Here is a 23,499-nt window from a genome sequence, read left to right as displayed (position 1 = left end):
CATCACTTCAGCAGGAGCTCGAGCTGAAATGCAAAAGAAGCGGCACAATGCTTTTACGAAGACTGTTGGTGCTCAAAATTGTTCAATCTATTAAACTTCCTCAGAGCAGAATTAGCAGTGTGCCGTTTCTTTTGCATTTCAGTTCAAGTGTATGATTACCATGACTCATTATTCTGGTGTTAGATCCTTTTTTTAATATTTAAAGAAAGTTAGTGACTAATTTCTTATGCTGCAGTAAAATATCCCTATAGATTGATGTGTCACAGTAAGCGACCCCCACCTCCTCTCTCTACAGCATCAACTGCAACAGCACCACGCAGACCAACGAGATCAACTGGTGAGAAAAACCATCAGCATCAATTTGCAGTTTTGTTCAGTTATGCAGATGTGATTCGAGGCGGATTTTATGTTTTTTCCTGTAATCTAGTCTTTTTCTTCCAGGGAGCTGATATTCTGGGTAGACAGAAAAGAACCAGTGTGGGCCATTCAGGTGAGTCCAAGAAAAACAAAGCATTTATAGTTACATTTATTGACTGAACTCTGCTTCACAACAATTATTAATAATTTGTTTAGTATCAGTAGTTAGGTGGACGTATCAAAATCGCTAAGTTGCATGATTTCATGTCTGGCTGCGTCCGAAATCTCTCTCTTGAGTAGGTAATTATTATTTTTAATAATTACTTCACAACCTCTTAAAAAGTGTGTTCTATATAATATGTGTGTGTACCTTTTACGAAAAAGTAGTTTATTCAAATGTGCTATTAGTATACTTTTTTAAAACTAGAAATAAGAAAGTATACTTTGTCTACTTTTTATTTAGTACTTCTCAGAAATATAATTAAAATTATGTATACTTGATTTATACGGACAGAAAAGTCTATGTACATAGGAATTTACTTTAAAGGTCCCGTTCTTCGCGATTCTATCTTTCAAACTTTAGTTAGTGTGAAATGTTGCTGTTAGAGCATAAATAATACCTGTAAAATTATAAAGCTCAAAGTTCAATGCCAAGCGCTTGCATCTCCCCGTTATGGGAGTATGGGGCGCTATTATGCATCTTCTAAAAGAGTACAGAATCTCAAGATTAAACTTTTGTTTTCAAAACAACACCGATACTTTCAAAGCCAGAATCACCGATAACGATACCGAGACAATACTTCTAAACTGAACTTTTAAATGACTTAGTGCATGATTTATATTAACATTAGCTACAGAATAGAACATGATCAATGTCAACTTTTAACATTAAATTTAAAGAGTGTAATTGCACTATGTAGGCTACAATTTCTATTTGTTTATTGTTAAATAACTCAAACATATATTGTTTTTCTGTCTTCTGATGAGCATTATTCTGGGCTGTGTTCAAAAGCATCAATGGTTTCTTATTATATTTTTTGGAAACAAACACTTGCAGCATTTGCTTGCGTTCAGATCATGGTTTAGATGAGCAGGAAACTAGTTCTGTACTACACAACTATTCGGTAACATAGGTTATTTATATGGATTAAATAATCGTTTTAAACAAACAAAATTACTGGAAAAAAACACCTTAGTAACAATATTATATATTTAAGTAACGATATATTTATACGCCCATCCCTACTTTAGATCAAAACATGTATGTATAATACAAAAAGGAGAATGATACTTATTGCTTTTACTTTACCTAGTTTGACAAGCCCTGCCTAATAACACATACTTCAAATGAATAAAACACAATTTTGACATAACCTTCATATTAAATGCTATTCTATTATTTGTAAAAGGCGTCTTTACATGTCTGAATTGCATTTACACTGTTCTGACCAGCAGGTGCCGCCAAGCCTGTGGTGTTTCAAGCCAAGCGCTTCAAAACAGTGAATCATTTTGTGAAGCGTTTGGTTCATTTGATTCAGAACACTTTATCTATAGACAGTGCAACATACCAGATTTCCAAAAATACTTGGATAGTACAATGCTGTTTCAGCAGAAGTGCAAAAAAAGTTCCCTATTGAAAAGGCTAGTTAGTCAGGAGGGGTGTTTTTAGTAATTTTTTGAAGGTTGCAATGGATTTCGGAATGTAGGCAAAAGTTAATTCAGTGAATGTGAAGGATTGTGAAAGGGACCCTGCTGCACAATGATGGTTTCGCTCATTGACTGATGCAAGGAACAAAACAAAGAGAATCATTCTAGCCCATTCACAGTATTCACAACTGTCAAAAGTTCAATATCACACCTGCATCTACTTGCTCTTACACCCTATAAATCCTACTGCATCATATTTGTTTACTCAAGGGGTTCGGAGGGGTTGCACTAAAGCACATTTCTAAGGCCTGTTCAAAGTCAGTGAGAATAAATGTATATATTTTTTTTAATATTTCAAAATGAACACTTACTGGACTGAAGCAACTTTGTTTTGCTTGATAATTCATACATCATGTCAAAATGTAAGTATCAAATATGATCCACTTTTGAGGAATGTTAATTTGTTTATCTCTCAGTTATCAATGCATTGCATTATTTGTCCCCCACATTAAAAAAACGACAGAGGTTTGATCATAAAACTAAAGGTGCGTTCCATTCGACCGTAAGTGGACTGCGAAGTGGACTTCACAGGGTATTCCACCATTTTAAGTGATATTCCAATCCAAAGGGAAGTTCAAAGGGCACTGTGAACGGAGTAGGGAATAAGGGAACATCGAGTGAAAATCACCCAACTGTCATTGAGCGTCGCATCACAAAAGAGCTTTTAAACGGCTCTGAGATGGAGGAGTTTGTGTGTACATTTGAGTATTCATAAATATTGCTATTATTATACAAACTAGAGTATTTATTAATGTTATGGTGATGAATGTTACATTCTATATCTAAATAAATTAAAAGTGTTGAGAAACAGCTGAGTGATGACTGATTAATGTAAGTAGTTTGTCACACTATTATGAAGATCTCATTGATTTACAGTACATTACAAGCTATCAGAATGTCATCTTCCTTTTTGATCGTATAAATATCTATGGAAACATGTTTCCGCCACAGAATAAAAAAAATAAAAAAGGCAATTTCGAGTTATAAATTGAGAATTATGACATATAAAGTCAGAATTGTGAGATATAAACTCATTATCCTGAGGAAAAAAAGTCTCAATTATCTTTTAAAACGTTTTATTCTGTGGCGGAAACAAGCTTCCATAAATATCACCATCTGCCCCAAATGACTTATTTTAACTCAGTTTGAGTCTCTGAATAAAACTGAGGTGCGTATTCCTCAAGAATGAGCTTCATATTCTCACTATATAACACTATTTGAGCCTGATGTATCAAATATGATACTCAACAAAAAAGACACATGCATTTTTTTCAAGTATTCGCCTGTATTTTTCCTCAGGTGATCGTAGCATCCATCAGTTTCTTGGAGGCCATGTTGCTAACGTATCTCAGCTACAAGGTAAGCTTGAAGCTCGAAGTATGAAAGTGTTCATTACTGATTGATTTGATATCGATTTTCATTGTCACAGACGTGAATATCTAATCACTGCATTTTGGTTTGTGCATGTGTTTTTCCAGGGTAACATATGGGAGCAGATGTTTCAGGTGTCTTTCTTGTTGGAGATGCTAAATACTGTCCCTTTCATCATAACGGTAAGATGCATCTTCAGAAGTAAATCCCGAACTCCTCACCACAGCTGGTAATGTAATCACGGCCCCCTTCTGTGTGTCAGATCTTCTGGCCTCCACTCAGAAACCTGTTTATCCCAGTGTTCCTCAACTGCTGGCTGGCCAAGTGTGCTCTGGAGAGCATGATAGTGAGTTTTCACCATTCCCAAATAAAATTGTGTCAAAGCGTTCACGGTTGTACGTAAACCGTTGTGTGTGTGTGTGTGTGTGTGTGTGTGTGTGTGTGTGTGTGTGTGTGTGTGTGTGTGTGTGTGTGTGTGTGTGTGTGTGTGTGTGTGTGTGTGTGTGTGTGTGTGTGTGTGTGTGTGTTACAGAATGATCTGCACCGGGCGATTCAGAGAACACACTCTGCCATGTTCAACCAGGTTCTCATTCTTATCTGCACTCTCTTATGCCTTGTTTTCACCGGGTAAGAATGCTTTTCTTTTGGTTTAGGGCCGGGCGATATATATCCAAAAATGTATATTATGATATTCTGAAATATCTTTGTATTCGAAAAACTACGCACACAAAAAAACAAAAACAAAAATCACGAACGCTTATTAAAAGCTGTGTAAATTGAAATGTATCAAAACCTTTAATTTAAACAAAATAATAAAGCTTCTATAGTTAAAAAAACAAAACCAATTTTATATAACGGGAGACTTTTAGTCAAGATTGCCATTTTATTGTTAAGATGTGTATTTGATTAGTTTAATATTTTATCATTAATTTAATTATTTTTATTCATTTTATTTGTTTTTTTATTTTCTCTTCTTTCAGCATGTTATTTTATTGACTAGATTTCAATTTAAAATATTGAAAATATTTGTTAAATTTTTATTCAATATTTTCAATATTTATTTTTATTTTAAAAAAATATAATTTTTATTTGCTCCTTTATGTCTCCTCCTTTTTTTAATTCTTTTTTTTGACTGTCTCTTGCATCATTTTACTATCAAGATTAATTTTTTAATTTTTTAATGATGTTTGTTTGATTATTTATTTTATAAAAAAAAAAATATATATATATATATATATATATATATATATATATATATATATATATATATATATATATATATATATATATATATATATATATATATATATATATATAAATCCTATCTATTTTCTCTTCTATTCCTAACTATATTCAATATCGATTTTATTAACTAAGGAGGTCTGGGTTTAACAGCGACAACACAACTGCAATCTAAACAAAATTATTGTAAATTGTATTGCTTCAACTGGTATATCACACACCTCTGCAGCTGACACATCTCTCTCATCACCTTGACTAAAGTCTTTCTGTCTCTTTCAGCACATGTGGTATCCAGCATTTAGAACGTGCTGGTAAGAAGAGTCTGTCTCTCTTTAAAGCTTTGTATTTTTGCATCGTGACCTTCTCTACGGTGGGCTTCGGCGATGTGACGCCACAGATCTGGCCGTCTCAGCTGCTGGTGGTGGTGATGATCTGTGTGGCTCTGGTGGTTCTTCCTCTTCAGGTCAGAGCACTCAAACAAAATAGTCACAGCCTGAAATTTTTAAGTACAATCGACTTGGATATTTAAGTTATTTCAACTTAGATTATGTTAAACTGACTTTAAAACAATGTAAAAACACATGTTGACATAACTTATTGAACATATCATTTTTTACAGTGTGACTATGAACACGGCCAGTGAACTTTCCTAGTTTTTATTCCCTTTCTATCTGTCCTCTTCTCTGGCTGTAGTTTGAGGAGTTGATCTATCTGTGGATGGAAAGGCAGAAATCCGGGGGAAACTACAGCAGGCACCGGGCTCAGACAGAGAGGCACGTGGTCTTATGTGTCAGCACTCTCAAAATCGACCTGCTCATGGACTTTCTCAATGAATTCTACGCTCACCCACACACACAGGTGTGTATTCTGTCTGTCTGTGTGTGTTTAATACAGACTGTCTTTTCAGTCTATTTTGACATGTTGTGTTTGTTTAGGATTATTACGTGGTCATCTTGTGTCCATGTGAGGTGGATGTCCAGGTGAGGAGGATTTTGCAGATTCCGCTGTGGTCGCAGAGAGTCATCTACCTTCAAGGCTCGGCCCTCAAAAACCAGGATTTACTGAGAGCCAAGTGAGTGACAACCTCATTGACCAAACTAGCTAACAACATGCTAAATAATGTTAGCGATGTGGTTAAAACATGTGTTCCCCCACTGTCCCAAACTTCAATTTCAACAATTCAATTCAAAATTTGTTATTTCAGTCTCTCAGACAAGGCTTTTTCAAGCCAACTTTAAAGCTTTGTTTATGAACTTTACTCATCTAGTTTATTCTGAACCCTTTTTAAAGGGGGGGTGAAACACTCAGTTTCAGTCAATCTCATGTCAATCTTGAGTACCTATAGAGTAGTATTGCATCCTTCATATCTCCGAAAAGTCTTTAGTTTTATCATATTTATAAAAGAAATATAGGCTGTACCGAGTCTTTCTGGAAAAAACCGAGCGCCTGGAGGCGTATCGTGTGGGCGGAGCTAAAGAATGACAAGCGCGCAAATCTGTGACGTCCTCAAGCGTGGAGGAACCCATCGCTATGTCATCTAATACAGATAATGATCCACAATCAAATCTGAGGGAGAAATAAACTGTAACGGGAGAAACAGCAACAGCAGGACGTCCTTCTCTGTGGTATGTAAGTTACTGTATTTAATGGCCTCTCCACATTTCTGTGTGTTTACTCGCAGTGTATGAGGACATGATTCGGTTTATGGACTATTGTATGCGACTAGACCTTAGAAGTAGCAAGCAAAACGGTTTTGCACGTCAGACTACTGTAACGTTATACAGAACAACAATGGAGTAACCGTTAGAGCATTTGAATGACGAAGCACGCGATCGTGTCGTTTACTGATGTTTACTCATGCGTCCGTAGCCGACAGCACAGACATTTGAAGCAGTTTAAGTTAACTCACCGGCTGCTTCCAAAGCAGGACCTTTATCGCTGGGACCGCTCCGTCAAAAACACACTTCTTTGGTCTGATTTGGTGAAGTTCTGTGACAGCAGTGGCGTGTAAATCCATTTTGAGACGGAACTGAAACGATGTTGTGAAGCTTCCCGTCATTTCTGCGTTCAAATCGGTTCAAATGCAGCGCTGCCTTCCCGGAATGCTGTGCTGAAGCGTTGAAGTCGCTCGACGTCACCCATAGGAATAAAGAGAAGCGCGGCGCGCCACATAAGGGTTTCATGGACGACTGGATCTGCATCTGAGAGACTGTTTACAGCGTGCTCTAGTCACGCGCGCGCGCACCCTACCGGGAGAAGAGCCTGTACAGCCCATACAAGGACCTTCCGCTCTTTTTAACGTTAAGTAGACCCATACTCGAAAAAAACTCTCCGAAACTTGTGAGAAACCGGAAGGAGTATTTTTGACACAGAAATACTCCATCAAACGCCCAACATTAGTTTTTGAAACTTTGTCGATGTTTAGGATGGGAATCCAAGTCTTTAACAGTGTAAAAAGCTCAGTATGCATGAAACAGCATTTCACCCCCCCTTTAAAGAATTCTTTCAATCAATTTATGCCACTTTTTTGTTTTATACAGCAGCTTGCACAGTGTTTGAAGGCGAGCATTGGACAAGATTTGGAATAACAAAAAATCTAGCTTCTGTGATTGGTCTGCTTTGTTAATCCCCCTCTGTGATTGGTCGCTTTTGTTCTATAGGATGGACGATGCAGAAGCATGTTTCATTCTTAGCAGCAGGAATGAAGCTGATCGCATGGCGGCGGTAAGTGTTATTTTACATTTATTTTTATTGAATCCAGTTAGTTAATGCAATTTAAATACAAAGTTAGGCTGGCCACAAACTTTATGCCCAATTTAGAGCCTGTTTTGTGTTTGGGGGGCGTGGCCCAAGCTTGTCGCAAACAACTATTTGTCCAAAAAATCATCAATTGTGTGGTGTCATTACGATTATTTTACTGCTCCCGATTGCATCAGAGCCTCCACGATCCCAAATCATAAATATCAAACATTTTTCCGACTCTTGATCGAGCTGCCGCTGACGTGATACCCACAATAGCCAATGAGAGCGAGCAAGCATCACCCACCGGATGTTGTGTGCTTCTACAGCTGAAACTTAGCAGCCACAAACATGCCACGAAAGGAGTATTGAGAAAGAAGATCGCCCATGTTCTTTTTTTCTACTTAGTTTTTCAGGAAAGCCAGCTGACAACGTTGATTGTCCTCCATTTGTTTTTCTTCCCAAGTCACGTTTGATCTTGCGAGTCTCTGTGAGATCTCGTGTCACTCTGAAGTTGTTCCTACAATCAACAAGTGTGTTGTCTCGCGGTCTGGCTGAAACATCTAGTGTGTGCGTTCAGAGGATTATAATGCTAAAAATCGGTTGGAACTCTCATTATTTCTGTGGTCTTCTACCACAGATGTGAAAATAGTCTAGTGTGTCCCAGGTCTAAATAAACAGATAATCACTAGTAGGGATGTGCCCTAAGCCTAAATCTGAATTTGGAAAGGCACTAAAAATGATTAACACATTCTATGGAGCGATAAGTGATAAGTGAAATCTGATGTACAGTAATCTAGCAAGCCTAATCATGTCAGGAGTAAGGAGTGATGATTGACATGACGATGGCGGAGGATTTGGTGTGTAATAGATCCTGAGCTTCACTGAAAAATATATTTTCTTGTGGTGAGCACTGCTCTATACACAGAATATGTGTGATCGCGATTTGGAAAGTAAAAAGTGATTATAATACCCTAAATACTGCTAGCTGTTCTCTGTATTGACATATTTTTTCTTTCCATCTCATATTTTGTTCCGCCACCATGTCCCTTTAGAATGTGTCATTTCCTTTCCTAACATAGTATTCGGCTTCAGGCACTTTCCTAATGACTAGTATTGATTTATTGACAGGATCACCAGACCATTCTGAGGGCCTGGGCTGTGAAAGACTTCGCTCCAAACTGCCCTCTTTTCGTCCAGATTCTTAAGCCGGAAAACAAGTTCCATGTTAAATTTGCAGGTAGTAAATTTCCTTTACTTCACATTCTTTTTTGTAATATTGCTCACTCTTTCTGCATTATGTATTCTTCTAACTTGCATTCTCAATATCATTTGAAGCCCTTAGACGACTCATTTTTGTAACCCCGGTCATCTTGCCCATGAGCAGCATGTCCGTTTCTTTCCGCAGATCACGTTGTGTGTGAAGAAGAGTTTAAATACGCCATGTTGGCTCTGAACTGTCTGTGTCCAGCCACCTCTACGCTGATCACTTTACTGGTCCACACATCTCGCGGACAGTGAGTCGCAACTCTTAGCTTCTGTATGAAGAAGCACGACTGTTGTCAACATTGGTCATAATGCAAAATGTTTCTTGGGCAGCATATTATCATCACAGGAATAAATTACATTTAACATGTATTCAAATAGAAAACAATTCCTTTAAAAAATTTAATTAAATTCAATATTAATGTTTTTACTGTATTTTTGATCACATTAAAGCAGCCTTCTAGCTGACAAGCCAGACCCACATCAAGATGTTGGGTCTGGGAACCCACCGTTGGCAATCCGAGAAGCGGGATAAACGGTTGTCTTTCACACTCCCTCTGCACACAATAGGATAGAAACCAATCAGAGCAACGAAGAAGGTGAAGCGGAGCTAGTTGATAGATTTAACATTTGCCGTATCCGCTCGGCAAAACTCAGAACACATCTTCCTTTTTTAAGAAGGATTTCAGTGTCGTTCTTTGTTCTTTTCTCAAAGAAAAGCTTAACTCCAAGTCTTCCAGAGTCCTTCTAATTCCAGAGTAATTCTTTCAATTAGAAAGAATTGTCTTTCTAAGTCAATTCAATAGACCGCCGTTCGCCAGCTTACAATCTAGTTTTCTAGTACATGGATTCGTCGCAACTCATTATGTTTAGCCCGCCCACCGACTCTAAACACGATGTGATTGGCCTGACTGATCATTGTTATACAGCGCAACCAGGGCTGGCGTTTGCTTTAGGCGAGCTAGGCGGTTGCCTAGGGCGACAATTGTGTTAGGGGCGCGAGCGCGCTCTAGTGCCGCCCATTACTTCCCATTAAGCATAGAATCGGAACAAGTGAAATACAACATAATGTTCATTAAACATGATCATCATAGGGCGCCCCCTCAGCCACACGTTTAATTACTTATCAACCTGATTATTAGATTGAATTGATGGTGATTATTGATTATTAGTTCAGGCGTTAGGTCAGGCAAGTGCTCATCTTGCGCGTTCATCAAAAAGAGGCGTCTAAACCCCGCGGATGCACAGGGACGGAAAAAGAGAAAAAAAGAAAGGAAGAAAATCGAAAGAAAGCCCAGTATAGAGGTTAGTCTTCTTATCAGAAGACTATTATTAATTGCATGTCATTTAGCAACAGTCTTTTAGTCATCCTGTTTTTATTAATATGATATTCTAATATGGATCTAGATTAATGCAAAGTCTCTCATATTGCCCACCGAGTAAACGCACAGAGTAACGTTATAACTCTAAACACACTCAAATGTGTTTAGTATGATAGTTTTAACCGTGTAAAACAGCGCTGCGCTACACCACATACACAACGGAAAGAGCGGAAGCGGCGACCGCAGCATAAGCAGAATAAAAGCTCAGAGATCTGTTTCTCGACATCTCTCTCTCATTAGCATTCGCTCCCAAGAGCTCTCACGCATCCTGCTTCGTACCACAGTAACGTTAATAAAACGTTCATACAGTCACTCATTCATGAACATGATTTCTGCTTGAGTCAAGACTAAAACTCCCATGGTTCCACGCTTGTTCACGGCGTCATCAAAATATGCCTTTGTTTTGAATAAGCATCCTCTAGCTGCGAAAATTACATACTGTGCCTTTACGTTTGGTATGTAACATTTATGTGACCTGATAAATGACAATTAAAAGGAAAAATAGTATAATAGCATGTTAAAACCCTTTTAGAGAGGGGCAGCAGTCTCCGGAGCAGTGGCAGAGGATGTACGGCCGTTGTTCGGGTAATGAGGTGTATCATATCCGCCTGGGCGACAGTATGTTCTTCAGAGAGTACAACAGCAAAAGCTTTACCTACGCGGCCTTTCACGCTCACAAAAAGTAGGTTTACGCACTATTTAAAACATACAAAATGTGTTCACAATAATGTGAAAAATTGTAATGTCAGGCTGCTTGGCTGTAGGTACGGTGTGTGTATGATCGGCGTGAAGAGAGAAGATAACAAAAGCATCTTGTTGAATCCTGGACCACGGCACATCATGTCTGCCAGCGACACTTGTTACTACATCAACATCACGAAGGAGGAAAACTCTGCTTTCATCTTCAGACAGGAAGAAGATCAGGGAAAGGGAAGGAGCCATTGTGACATTTTAAACAGCCCGTCTGGCCTACCTGTTCATAGTATCATTGCTAGCATGGGTAAGCAAGAATGAATGGAAGAAAGACAGTACGTTGTCAGAGGGTCTGCTTATAACCATTTGATTGTTTTCAGGAACGGTTGCTATGGATTTCCAGAACACCAGTCCCACAAAGAGTGGCGTCAAACTTGCCCCGCCCCCAGAGAATGAGCAAGGAAGTCGTCGCCCAAGCATAGCGCCTGTTCTGGAGATCGCTGACTCTGCCTCCTTACTGCCATGTGATCTGCTCAGTGACCAATCAGAGGATGAGGCTGGACACTCAGATGAAGATGTAACAGCTAATGAGTGAGTTAAAGGTGCAGTATGCGGTTTCTGAGAAACTCTGTTGATATTTGAAATCACCACATCAAACATGCCCCTACCCAAAGTATCACACTAGCTCTGATCACAAATTCACAAACATGCTATGCAACACAGGCACCTCCCCCATCATGAGTGGACACGCCCCTTACTGCTGATTGGCTACAAGTGTGTCTTGGTGCTCGGTCCGATCCACTTTCAACAGCGTTTTTCAGAAATCGCTTACTGCACCTTTAAGTCTGTATGAATGTTTTCCTTCTTTTTCTTAATTTAAACAACAACACCAATTATTATTATATGTTTAAATTTACAGGTAAACATTATAATATACGGTCATAATATGCATCAATATAATGTAATATAATACAATTAGTGTTGTAGAATCGATTAATCGCGTCCAAAATAAAAGTTTGCTTACATAATATATTTGTGTGTATGTGTATAATTATTATATACGTATATAAATACACACACAGTATATATTTAAGAAAAATGGGTTACATTTCTATACAATAATAATTATATAAATATACAGTATATATATGAATGTGTGTATTGATATATATATATATATATATATATATATATATATATATATATATATATATATATATATATATATATATATATATATATATATATATATATATATTAATTATACACAGTACACTCATATTATGTAAACCCAAACTTTTATTTTGGATGTGATTAATTGCGATTAATGGAAATGAAATTTTAATGAAATTATAGGTTACTCTAAATAAGAAACTAGGTGGTGGGAAATGTCTTAATGATTAAGTCTGACTGATTCATTCAGGAATGAAGTATCTCTTTTTGAATCATTGGTTTACTTTACATGATTAGTTCAAATTGATTATGAAAATGATTTATGAAGCTTAAAGGTAAAAGTTTTGTGATGTTTTTTCGTTTAGTCTGACAGCCACTGGTTACTGTTGGCTCTCAAATAAGAGTAGGCCTACACGATTAATTACAATAAGACCCAAAATTTGTCTCATCATGTTGCTTTTAAACTGGCTGTTGTCAATAAAAGAAAAGCTTTAAGGGCTCCCTGCTGTTTTCAGTCAAAAAGACATAACTATTATTTGTGTAGTTTTACAGTTGTACTGAAATGTAAATTATTATTAAGTTTAATTTTATTTTATTAGTTGTATTAAAGTCTCCAAAAATTGTATAATGATATATATGTATATATATATATATATATATATATATATATATATATATATATATATATACCACGTATCTTGTTTAATTTTTTTATTTAGTAGTTTTATTTATTACTTATAGTCATGTTGATAATCACAGAATTTTTGACCAAATTGTGAAGCCCTACAAACAAACTTTAAAAAAAAAATCGGAATCACAATTTCTATCTGAAAACCGCAATTAGCTTTTTTTTCCCCAATGAAAATGTCCTATATAAGAGTATGTGCATGTTCAATTCTCATTTTGTTTTCCACTGAAAATAAATCATACAAGTATCAAATGAAATGAGTAAGTGTGATATTTTTATGACTAAACTATGATGAAATGATGAACCATGATGATGGAGCATTTTCATGTTATTTTCCTCAGATTTGTGAAAGGATACCCTCCAAATTCTCCATATATTGGGAGTTCCCCGACCCTTTGCCATCTCCTACCTCAGAAAGCCCCTTTCTGCTGTTTACAGCTTGACCAGGTGAGCACCAGCCTCCATGTGGTACGAATATCTTCCAAATGTTGTATTTGGGCAGTATGCATTACACTGACTGGACCACATAAGCATGGCATATTTGTCTCACATTTTCTGCCGTAGGGCTGTGAACATGTTACCTTTGAAGACGCAAAAGCATATGGCTTCAAAAACAAGCTCATCATCGTTTCCGCTGAGACGGCTGGAAATGGCCTTTACAACTTCATAGTGCCTTTAAGAGCCTATTACAGACCCAGAAGGGAACTCAACCCTATAGTCCTGCTGTTAGACAACCCGTAAGCACATACACACACACACACACACACACACACACACAGACATTCTCATTCACACATCCACACATTCTCATTCACCTCGTGTGTCTCATTAGCCTTATGAATGTTGTTTTTCTTTCTGCAGACCTGATGACCACTTCCTTGAGGCCATATCCTGCTTCCCAATGGTGTATTATATGGGGGGCACCATTGACAAGTAATAGTTAGACAATGAAAAAAAACTTCTCTTTGGCTAGGACTGCATTATTGTAATCACAAATTGTGATTTTTCTAATATAAATAGGATTACAATTTGAAATGTGTTTAATAAAATAAAACCATTTGGCCAAAGATTTCATAATTATATATATAAAAAAATATGACTATAAAATAATAATAATTATTATTATTATTTATATAGAATTTTATATTGCATTGTGATTTTTATATTTATTTTGAGTTATTATATTATTTATAATGCATTTTTTATATTGCATTGCACTGGGATTTTGATATTATTCAAATATTATTTATATTGCATTGCATTGGATTTTTATATTATTTATATTGCATCTTATATTATTTGTATATTGCATTGTATTTAATGATTTAATGTTGCCCATTAAACAAATATGTATAATTTAAAAATAAATAAATATATATATATATATGTGACGAATCATTTCTACACATGAATTGGCACCTCTGAGTCCAGACCTTAAATTTATTGGAAGTCTTTGGGATGTGCTGGAGGAGATTTGACAGAGTGCTGGACTCTTGATAGATAAATGGATAAATAAATAGATGGCCGGGCAGTGTATATAATAAGTTTCATCACATATATTTATGTAATTGAATCACAGCCTTTGCCATAGGGATTTATGTTTATAACTATCAATCATGCAGCCCTATCTTTGATAGACAATTCAAATACTTCCCTCTAGATGTTAATGAACTGATTGGATGTTTGTGTGATTGACAGTTTGGACAGCCTATTGCAGTGCGGCGTTCTGTATGCTGATAATCTAGTGGTGGTGGATAAAGAAAGCACTATGAGTGCAGAGGAAGACTATATGGCTGACGCTAAAACCATCGTCAATGTGCAGACCATGTTCAGGTGAGGCTAGATCCGCTGACCTGCAGTCTGTGAATAGAAACAAATCGGGGCATAACTCATGGGATCGATTCCCATGGGATGCATAATGAACCATTAATATGTTTACCTTGAATGCAAAGTCACTTTCTATAAAAGCATAAATGTATATAATCTCATATTAGCCTTATTTTCTCTCTGTGTTTTTCTCCAGGTTGTTTCCAAGTCTCAGTATAATCACAGAACTCACTCACCCATCAAACATGAGATTCATGCAGTTCAGAGCGAAGGACTGTTACTCCCTCGCCCTGTCCAAACTAGAGAAGGTGAGAGACGAGAGAATATTTCTATTTACATTTAATTATTGAATACTGTAGTTTTGTATTTTTATTATTGCAAAATGTGTGACAGAAGGAACGTGACAAAGGCTCAAATCTTGCCTTCATGTTCCGTCTCCCATTTGCTGCTGGTCGAGTCTTCAGCATCAGTATGCTGGACACACTCCTGTACCAGGTAGGTGTGTGTGTGTGTGTGTGTGTGTGTGTGTGTGTGTGTGTGTGTGTGTGTGTGTGTGTGTGTGTGTGTGTTTATGTGTGTTTATGTGTGTTAATGTGTGTGTGTAGAGGAATAAAATTAGTTATACACAAATGTTTGGATTATCCCTAATAAACTCAGTCACAGCGCCCTCTTCTGCTCAGGAATTGAACGTTACAATTACAAACAGTAACCTGCATTTATTGTTTGATGACTTGCAGTGCATTCAAAGTTGACAATATCTTTCATTATTCCTATTTTAATATTTATTTATTTTTATTTATTACTTTGGTGCAAAGCTGAATTTTTCAGCTTTTGTGTAATGTTCATTTTGGGTTTGTTTTGTGTGTGAGTGTTTTGTGAAGGACTACATGATCCCGATAGCCAGATTACTGCTGGGATTGGACACCACACCTGGATCAGGGTACCTGTGTGCTGTGAGTGCAACACACTGTGTTTATGATGTTTGTTGTAATCTGATTCACACTGATCCGCCAGTGTTTGGTTCCGATCATGTTCCTGTGTTTGTAGATGCACGTATGCGAGGCTGACCTCTGGATCCACACATACGGGAGACTCTTCCAGAAGTTCTGTTCGTCTAGTTCAGAGATTCCCATCGGAATCTATCGCACAGAGTCACATGCACTGTCTGAGGTATACATCCGCCGATCCATCCATCCATCAATCCATCCATCCATCCATCCATCCATCCACCCACCGATCTATCTATCTATCTATCTATCTATCTATCTATCTATCTATCTATCTATCTATCTATCTATCTATCTATCTATCTATCTATCTATCTATCTATCTATCTATCTATCTATCTATCTATCTATCTATCTATCTATCTATCTATCTATCTATCTCCAGTTTCAAGTTTCCGTCAGCATAGAGGGGTTAAACGACACCAGGGAGAAGGGGGAGGATTCAAAGATTCTCACCCGGAGCTCCTCCAGCAGTGACCAATCAGAGCACCCGCTCCTGAGAAAGAAGAGCATGTACTGGACGAGGCGTCTCAGTAGGCGGAGCGTGAAGAGGAGCGACTCCTCCCTCAGCTCCATCCAGCAGCGTCTGGGCGTGTTGCGGCGCTCAGAAAGGGAGGAGCTTACAGAACTGGTCAGGAACCGCATGCAGCACTTGGGCCTTCACACGGCTGGATACAGTAAACCACGCCCCTTACCTCATTAATAATATAAATATGTTTAGTATGTTTATTCTTAAAGTCAGCTTGAAACTTTTCTCTATTGTGTATCTAAGTAAATAAGTCTCTCGAATAAGAAAAAAATGTAGTGTGGGACTTGAATTTGTCCAATTGAAATTGAGGTTTGTCATTGGTCAGTCTCACTTGAGTGACAGGTTGCTCCGCCCTCACGCCAGTAAACACTTCATCAGAAAAGAGATGTGATGACGCTGCAAGAGGGAGGGAAAGTTATGTTGATTAAAGATTACAAGGCTATCAATTTAAAAATAAATGATGCACGCTGAAAAATCAATTGTGACATTTGACACTTTAAGTACAGTTATTGCATTCAGTTTGTGGAACATAACTAGGAGATCTGTCCAAAACATTTTTATTTTGATATGGTAAAGATATTGTAACCACCATGCATAAACCCTCCCTTTTCACAAATTGCTGATGGATAAAATCAAGTCCTGTCCTAAATTTCTCTCATATCATGTTTCACTTGAGAATAGATGTCAGATTTTGGAAGTAAAAAGGGCTGTGAACACAGATTTATGCTGAATCCTAAATATGTGGTTACGTTCTTGGTCAGAAGAACCTTTGTTTTATCAGAAGTTATGAAATGATGTCTAGATGATCATTTTGATCCTGAATATCCCCTTTATTTCTCTCTTCCTCTTTTTCATTGTGTCTTTCATCTCAAATAGAAGATGTCACAAATCTAACAGCCAGCGATGTGATGAACAGAGTGAATTTGGGGTATTTGCAAGGTAAACACCTTCCACTGTGCTGTTTATTTGAAAAGGAGTATTCATTTTATTGAGTTATATAGAACTGGACATTTTGTGGGAAAGATAGTGTAGATAGAAGAAGTGCAGTATCCCATTACTACTCCGACTAATCGATAGTATACTCTCGTTATCTGAAATGTATTTCATGCTACATACATTGTGGCATAAGGTTTTTTGGAACTTTGTTTAACCACGCCCATATTGTTTGAGTGACAGGTGTATCCACCAATCTCTGTTGCAGATGAGTTGAACGACCAGCAGAACTCTATCTCATATGTGCTGATAAACCCCGCCCCCGACACAGTCCTGCAGCTCAATGATGTTGTGTATGTAGGCATTCACACACACCTTTCATTAAGTGATGTTACTCATAACATTGTAGCAGCTAATTGAATAGAATATGGTTCAAAAGGGTATGGTCCAGGTTTATCTCAATCATTGTATTGCTTTGGATTATATGTTTTAAAGCTACAGAGCTTTGATCATAAAACAAAAAAATTAAATATCATCTTACTGAGACATAGTATTGGCAAATATAAAATTATGATTGATATTTATATGCAATTTATGTAAGTAGCCTGTTTTATACTGTTATAAAGATACTATTGATAAACATTACAAGCTAAGAATTTTATCTTACTTTTTCTGTCATATAAAAATCAGAATCTTCACCAAATTGCATATTTTGGCTCAGTTTTTTCCTCCTCGAGTTTGAGGTCCATATTCTCACTATATCAGACAGATCAAATATAATACTCAACCAAAAAAACTCATAAGCAAACTTTTATATTTTATTTAAAACATGATTAAGACATTATTTGGTCCCTTTGTGCATCTGTTTTCTCGAGGACACCACCCAAAAGTCCCTCAAAATGTAGTTCCAGGTTTTAAAATTTTTATGGGGACATTTAGTCATATTTATTGTGTTTGTGCAACTTTGTGGCGACATTTGGCCCTCGTAAAGGCAGCAAATCCTGATGCACACACAAGCGTTTTCTCATACATATGCATACACACAGACATCCCAGTGCCAGGAGTCACATTATCAGAGCAAAACCTCAAACATGAATCACTCACCGTGCTCATTGTGCTCTGCAGGTTCCTGATCCGTCCGGATCCACTGGCTCATGTGCCCGAAGCGCCGCCTGTACAGAACCGCCGGTGCCGGTCCACGACTGACACACCAGAACTCAACAAGATGTAACCGGTCAGAACTCAGCACTAGAACTAGATCATACACCGATCAGGCATAACATTAGGACCACCGACAGATGAAGTGAATAACACTGATTATCTCTTCATCAGGGCACCTGTTAGGGGGTGAGATATATTAGGCAGCAAATTAACATTTTGTCCTTAACGTTGATGTGTTAGAAGCAGGAAAAATGGGCAAGTGTAAGGATTTGAGCGAGGGCCAGTTTGTGAAGGCTAGACGACTGGGTCAGAGCATCTCCAAAACTGCAGCTCTTGTAGGGTGTTCCCGGTCTGCAGTGGTCAGTATCTATCAAAAGTGCTCCAAAGAAGGAACGGTTGGGAGCGAAGGCTGGCCCATGTGGTCTGATCAAACAGATGAGCTACTGCAGCTCAAATTGCTCAAGAAGTTAATGCTGGTTCTAATAGAAAGGTCTCAGAATACACAGTTTGTTGCCAATGGGGCTGCATAGCCGCAGTCCAGTCAGGGTGCCCATGCTGACCCCCGTCCACCGCTGAAAGCGCCAACAGTGACACGTGAGCATCAGAACTGGACCACGGAGTAATGGAAGAAGGCGGCCTGGTCTGAGGAATCATGTTTTCTTTTACATCACGTGTATGGCCGGTGCGTGGGAGTCACTTATCTGGGGAACACATGGCACCAGAATGCACTATGGGAAGAAGGCGAGCCGGTGGAGGCAGTGTGATGCTTTGGGCAATGTTCTGCTGGGAAACCTTGGGTCCTGCCATCCATGTGGATGTTACTTTGACACGTACCAGCTGCCTGAGTGGTTGCAGACCATCTTCACACCTTCATGGAAACAGTATTCCCTGGTGGCTGTGGCTCTTTCAGCAGGATAATGTGCCCTGCCACAAAGCAAAAATGGTTCAGGAATGGTTTGAAGAGCACAAAAACGAATTTGAGGTGTTGACTTGGCCTCCAAATTCCCCAGATCTTAATCCAATCGAGCATTTGTGGGATGTGCCGAACAAACAAGTCCGATCCATGGAGGCCCCATCTCGCAACGTACTGGACTTAAAGGATCTACTGCTAACGTCTTGGTGTCAAATACCACAGCACACCTTCAGGGGTCTAGTGTAGTCCATACCTCGATGGGTCAGGGCTATTTTGGCAGCAAAAGTGGGACCAACACAATATTAGGAAGATGGTCATTATGTTATGCCTGGTTGGTGTATACAGATGCTCTGGAGCAGCTCAAAAGCCATGATCAAACTGAGCTGTTGGTAATTAAACTAATGTAGGCTCATACAAGCTTAGATTCATCAGTGATATTACGGCTTTGAACGTGAGTGTATTTATTTGTGAAATATTTTGTGAAGTAAAACTTTTCCCTTCATAGAAGAGGGTTATTCATCTGGGATCGCTGTCCTAATCTGTGCAGTACCACATTTGACCTGTAGGGGAAACAGAGAGCTTATGGATAAGAAAAGCATCCTGTTGTAGATCAGACAGGAGAGGGCATTGATGACTGATCGGAGTCAAACTTAGCTCTGTCATTTAGAAAATCAGGTTTTTGCTGTATTAATGCAAGTATGCATTTCTCATTGTGTTTGCACTTTTGTTTTATGTTTGTTTATTGCCTTACAGTGTTTTGGATTCAAGATCACAAACAGACTTCTTAATTATGTACAGTGGCCACAAAAATTTCTGAATATCATCATGTATTTGATGAATAAATATTAAAACATATAGCGTTTGTTTTTAAAGAAAGATGCAGCTGTGTGAACTTGAGGAGCACATAAACTTAAAATCACCAGAGGTCTCATTTATAAAGTGTGTGTACGCACAAAACGTACGCCAGTTCCCACGCAAAGGTTGTGATCTATAAAAAACTAATTTGACGGAGGAAAGTGCGCACCTTTAACCAAACTTTGAGCTGTGCGTACACACATTCTGGAGACAAAGGGAATTGGCGACACAGATGGGGAAGTTGTGAACTGAAGTTAGATTGTAGAAAATAAATGTGAGAAGAACGATTATAAGAATTAATGACATTTAATTTTCACTCCATTTCATACGTTATATCCACATTAGCATGAAGATTAAATCCAACAGTGTTATTTGTGCTGCTGATTGTTTTAGGTTATGTGCATCTAGTAAAATCCAAACGTAATTCAAAATGTATTTAAAAAATAATAATCAGCGCTGGCTTACAGTCACATCGTCCACAACGGGGAGCGCAGGAGGAGATGGCGCGATGTGATACAGAATAGCATGAAATACCCTTTTATTAGAGAACTGCAGAACACATTGTAAAAATGAAATATTTACCTTAAAGGAGGTGTGAAACACTCAGTTTTAGTCAATCTCATGTCAATCTTGAGTACCTATAGAGTAGTATATGCATCCTTCATATCTCCGAAAAGTCTTTAGTTTTATCATATTTATAAAAGAAATATGGGCTGTACCGAGTCTTTCCGGAAAAAACGAGAGCCTGGAGGCGTATCGTGTGGGCGGAGCTAAAGAATGACGAATGCGCAAAGCGGTGACGTACTCAAGCGTGGAGAAACCCATGGCTATCTCAGCTAATAGATATGATCCAGAATCATTTGGAGGCTGAAATAGAAACAGCAACAGCAGGACGTCTGTCTCTGTGGTATGTACTGTATTTAGAGGCATGTCAACATGACATGATTCGGTTTATGGACTATTGTATGCGACCAAACCTTAGTAGCAAGCAAAACGGTTTTGCACGTCAGAGTAGTGTAACAAGTTACATAGAACAGCAATGAAGCACGCGATCGTGTCGTTTACTGATGTTTACATACGCGACGATAAGCAACAGCACAGACATTTGAAGCAGTTTTACTTACCGGCTGCTTCCAAAGCAGGACCGAACCTTTATCGCTGGGACGGCTCCGTCAAAAACACACTTCTTGGAGTGTGGAGATCCACTTTGCGATGCGACTGAAGCATTTCTGCGTTCAAATCGGTTCAAATGCAGCGCTGCCTTCCTGGAATGCTGTGCTGAAGCGTTGAAGTCGCCTTAATGTCAAAGTGGAGGAATGAAGTGGAGCGCGGCGCGGACTATAACCGACATTTGTGTTCACGGACGACTGGATCTGCACCTGAGAGCAGTTTACTGTTTACAGCGTGCATTTCCTCTCTCGCGCACGCACCCTACCGGGAGAAGAGCCCGTACGGCCCATACAAGGACCTTCCGATCTTTTAACGTCAAGTAGACCCATACTCGAAAAAAACTCTCCGAAACTTGTGAGAAACCGGAAGGAGTATTTTTGACACAGAAATACTCCATCAAACGTCCAACATTAGTTTTTGAAACTTTGTCTATGTTTAGGATGGGAATCCAAGTCTTTAACAGTGTAAAAAGCTCAGTATGCATGAAACAGCATTTCACCCCCCCCTTTAATGAACATATATCATAAAATGTCAAAGTCTGCAATTACAGTAATGAAGCACAATCGCTACTCATCATCGGTCCTAGCCTACTATTACATTACAAAACCATCATGAAGAAGCATGTGTTCACTATCACATTTTTGTCTTAAATTTTAGCCCACAAATTAATTCTGTGATTTTGTCAAGGTGTTAATGATCAGTCTATCTGTTAGAAACATATAAATCCTCCGGTGACCTGGGTACGGTATGTAAGGCTTCATGGAGGATTACGCCAGTAGCGGAATAAGGAGAGAACCAGTTTTCATTCAGGGACATTATCAGCAAAACTGCATGCATTTTATTTGATTTGAAGTGTTTAAAATTAACTAAATATGTTTTTTAAATTAAAATAACACTTTATTTAAATAAAAAAAATACCTGAGAAGTATTTTATACAATTTTGTTTTTATTGATATTTTGATATATTTATTCTACAACATAAAAAGGATATTGAATGATTTTCAGCAATGTAATGTGTAAGGCACAAATGGCATTTATAGTCCGTATCTAATATTTTTCAAAGTCTTTGTTTTACCTTTGACAGTGTTAAACACGGTGTCACGTGGATGGGAATATGCATGCAAATGATTTGCAGATGAGGTCATGCATAGTAAAACTAGACGTTGTAAGCTCCATATATGGGGATTTCGGGGAGGAGACAGCGTGGAGAAGCAATCTGCTGCTGGCTGTGATTTAGAAAGGGATTTTTGCGCAGGTTCTGGCGGACGCATGGTTTTATAAATCTGAATTTTTTGGTGCGTACGCAAAATCTAGCTTTTGTACGTATGTACACTTTTAGGATGAAATCTACGCAGTTTTATAAATGAGACCCCAGTTGATTCAAAGCCATATAGTGCAAAAATCATGAAGAGAAGTGAAGATCATTCGGCATCCCAGCTAACAAACATATGTTCTAAGAATGCTGTGATAAAGTTCCCATTAAGTTATAAAAAATGTATTTCTCTGAACGTTCAAAGCGTCCATTTTTTCCATGTTTATTCAAACGTTAAGAGAACATTCTGTTTTAGAATTTTGCAAACATTATGGGAACGTTACTTTTGAGTGTTCTCTGAACATTCTGAAACAATTAGTAACATTTAAAAAACTGTTTCAGGTAAAAGTGTTCCATTAATGATGTTCCATAAAGGCCAGATTACTTTGAATAAAAGTTCTATTAATGTTACTGGAAGAGAGTTTGTTCATAACGTTGAGAGAACCTTGCCAGAACATTAGCTAAAGTTCTGAGAACGTTCCCTGTTAGACTCAAGTGTGCATTTTTTGGGGTCACTGTATCGGGTATTACCTCCGTTGTTATTATTATGGTTAGTTTTAAATTATTCTAAGTTGTATACATACCAGTAATAATGAAGTGTGCAATGTGCTGATATTGTAATTATAATGTACAATGTACTTACATAGAGCGTAATTTGTACGTCAGATATTTTTGTGATTTTGGTGCCTTTTGAAATTAAAGTATTTAATGCATATGTTATTTTAGCTTGTGTGTGTGTTTGTGTGTGTGAATATGATTTAATAGTATAAGAATAATAATGTGAGGTGTGTCCATTTGGAAGAAAAAACACATGATCAGATGAGAGTGGGAATGAGAGCATGTGCCAGAAGTGTGGGGTACACACACACACACACACACACACTGCAGAGGGAAGCAGTTTCGGTCGACAGGTCTGAGCAAGAGGGTGAGACAGGGAGGCGTGTGAACGGCAAGGTGTGTATAAGGAAAAATTTGTGGAAAAGTGTGTGTGCTTGTTTGCTTAAGAGTGATGAATTATTGGACTTGAGAGGGAACATTTTAGTATCAACCTAATAATCTCTCTCTCTCTCTCTCTCTCTCTATCCCTCTCTCTATCTCTCTCTCTCTCCCTCTCTCTATCCCTATCTCTCTCTCTATCCCTCTCTCTCTCTCCCTCTCTCTCTCTATCCCTCTC

The 23,499-nt window shown here is 38.0% G+C and overlaps 1 protein-coding gene across 3 annotated transcripts in view; it reads left to right on the top strand.

The window, feature by feature from the left end:
• Positions 1-23,045, top strand: part of kcnt1a (potassium sodium-activated channel subfamily T member 1a) — a 31,148-nt gene extending 8,103 nt beyond the window's left edge. Inside the window, exons 5-31 of one of the 3 annotated variants that reach the window (XM_067423053.1) lie at positions 296-337; positions 442-490; positions 3,364-3,423; positions 3,543-3,617; positions 3,698-3,781; positions 3,968-4,062; positions 4,957-5,140; positions 5,371-5,535; positions 5,613-5,749; positions 7,338-7,401; positions 8,548-8,656; positions 8,825-8,933; positions 10,597-10,746; positions 10,829-11,064; positions 11,138-11,348; positions 12,960-13,065; positions 13,183-13,355; positions 13,480-13,551; positions 14,317-14,451; positions 14,642-14,753; positions 14,839-14,940; positions 15,315-15,398; positions 15,493-15,615; positions 15,838-16,129; positions 16,858-16,920; positions 17,183-17,267; positions 18,040-23,045. In XM_067423053.1, the coding sequence (XP_067279154.1) occupies positions 296-337; positions 442-490; positions 3,364-3,423; positions 3,543-3,617; positions 3,698-3,781; positions 3,968-4,062; positions 4,957-5,140; positions 5,371-5,535; positions 5,613-5,749; positions 7,338-7,401; positions 8,548-8,656; positions 8,825-8,933; positions 10,597-10,746; positions 10,829-11,064; positions 11,138-11,348; positions 12,960-13,065; positions 13,183-13,355; positions 13,480-13,551; positions 14,317-14,451; positions 14,642-14,753; positions 14,839-14,940; positions 15,315-15,398; positions 15,493-15,615; positions 15,838-16,129; positions 16,858-16,920; positions 17,183-17,267; positions 18,040-18,145 (3,223 nt within the window). In that variant the 3' untranslated portion in view covers positions 18,146-23,045. Of the gene's footprint in view, positions 1-295; positions 338-441; positions 491-3,363; positions 3,424-3,542; positions 3,618-3,697; positions 3,782-3,967; positions 4,063-4,956; positions 5,141-5,370; positions 5,536-5,612; positions 5,750-7,337; positions 7,402-8,547; positions 8,657-8,803; positions 8,934-10,596; positions 10,747-10,828; positions 11,065-11,137; positions 11,349-12,959; positions 13,066-13,182; positions 13,356-13,479; positions 13,552-14,316; positions 14,452-14,641; positions 14,754-14,838; positions 14,941-15,314; positions 15,399-15,492; positions 15,616-15,837; positions 16,130-16,857; positions 16,921-17,182; positions 17,268-18,039 lie in introns of all 3 variants that reach the window. The other 2 variants (XM_067423052.1, XM_067423051.1) reach the window with 2 other exon arrangements.
• The last annotated feature ends 454 nt before the right edge of the window (positions 23,046-23,499 follow it).

The sequence above is a fragment of the Pseudorasbora parva genome, chromosome 18 (genome assembly GCF_024679245.1).
Source record: "Pseudorasbora parva isolate DD20220531a chromosome 18, ASM2467924v1, whole genome shotgun sequence".
NCBI lineage: Eukaryota > Metazoa > Chordata > Actinopteri > Cypriniformes > Gobionidae > Pseudorasbora > Pseudorasbora parva.
Note: the sequence above shows the minus strand (reverse complement) of the source record. Positions and strands in the feature narration are given on the sequence as shown.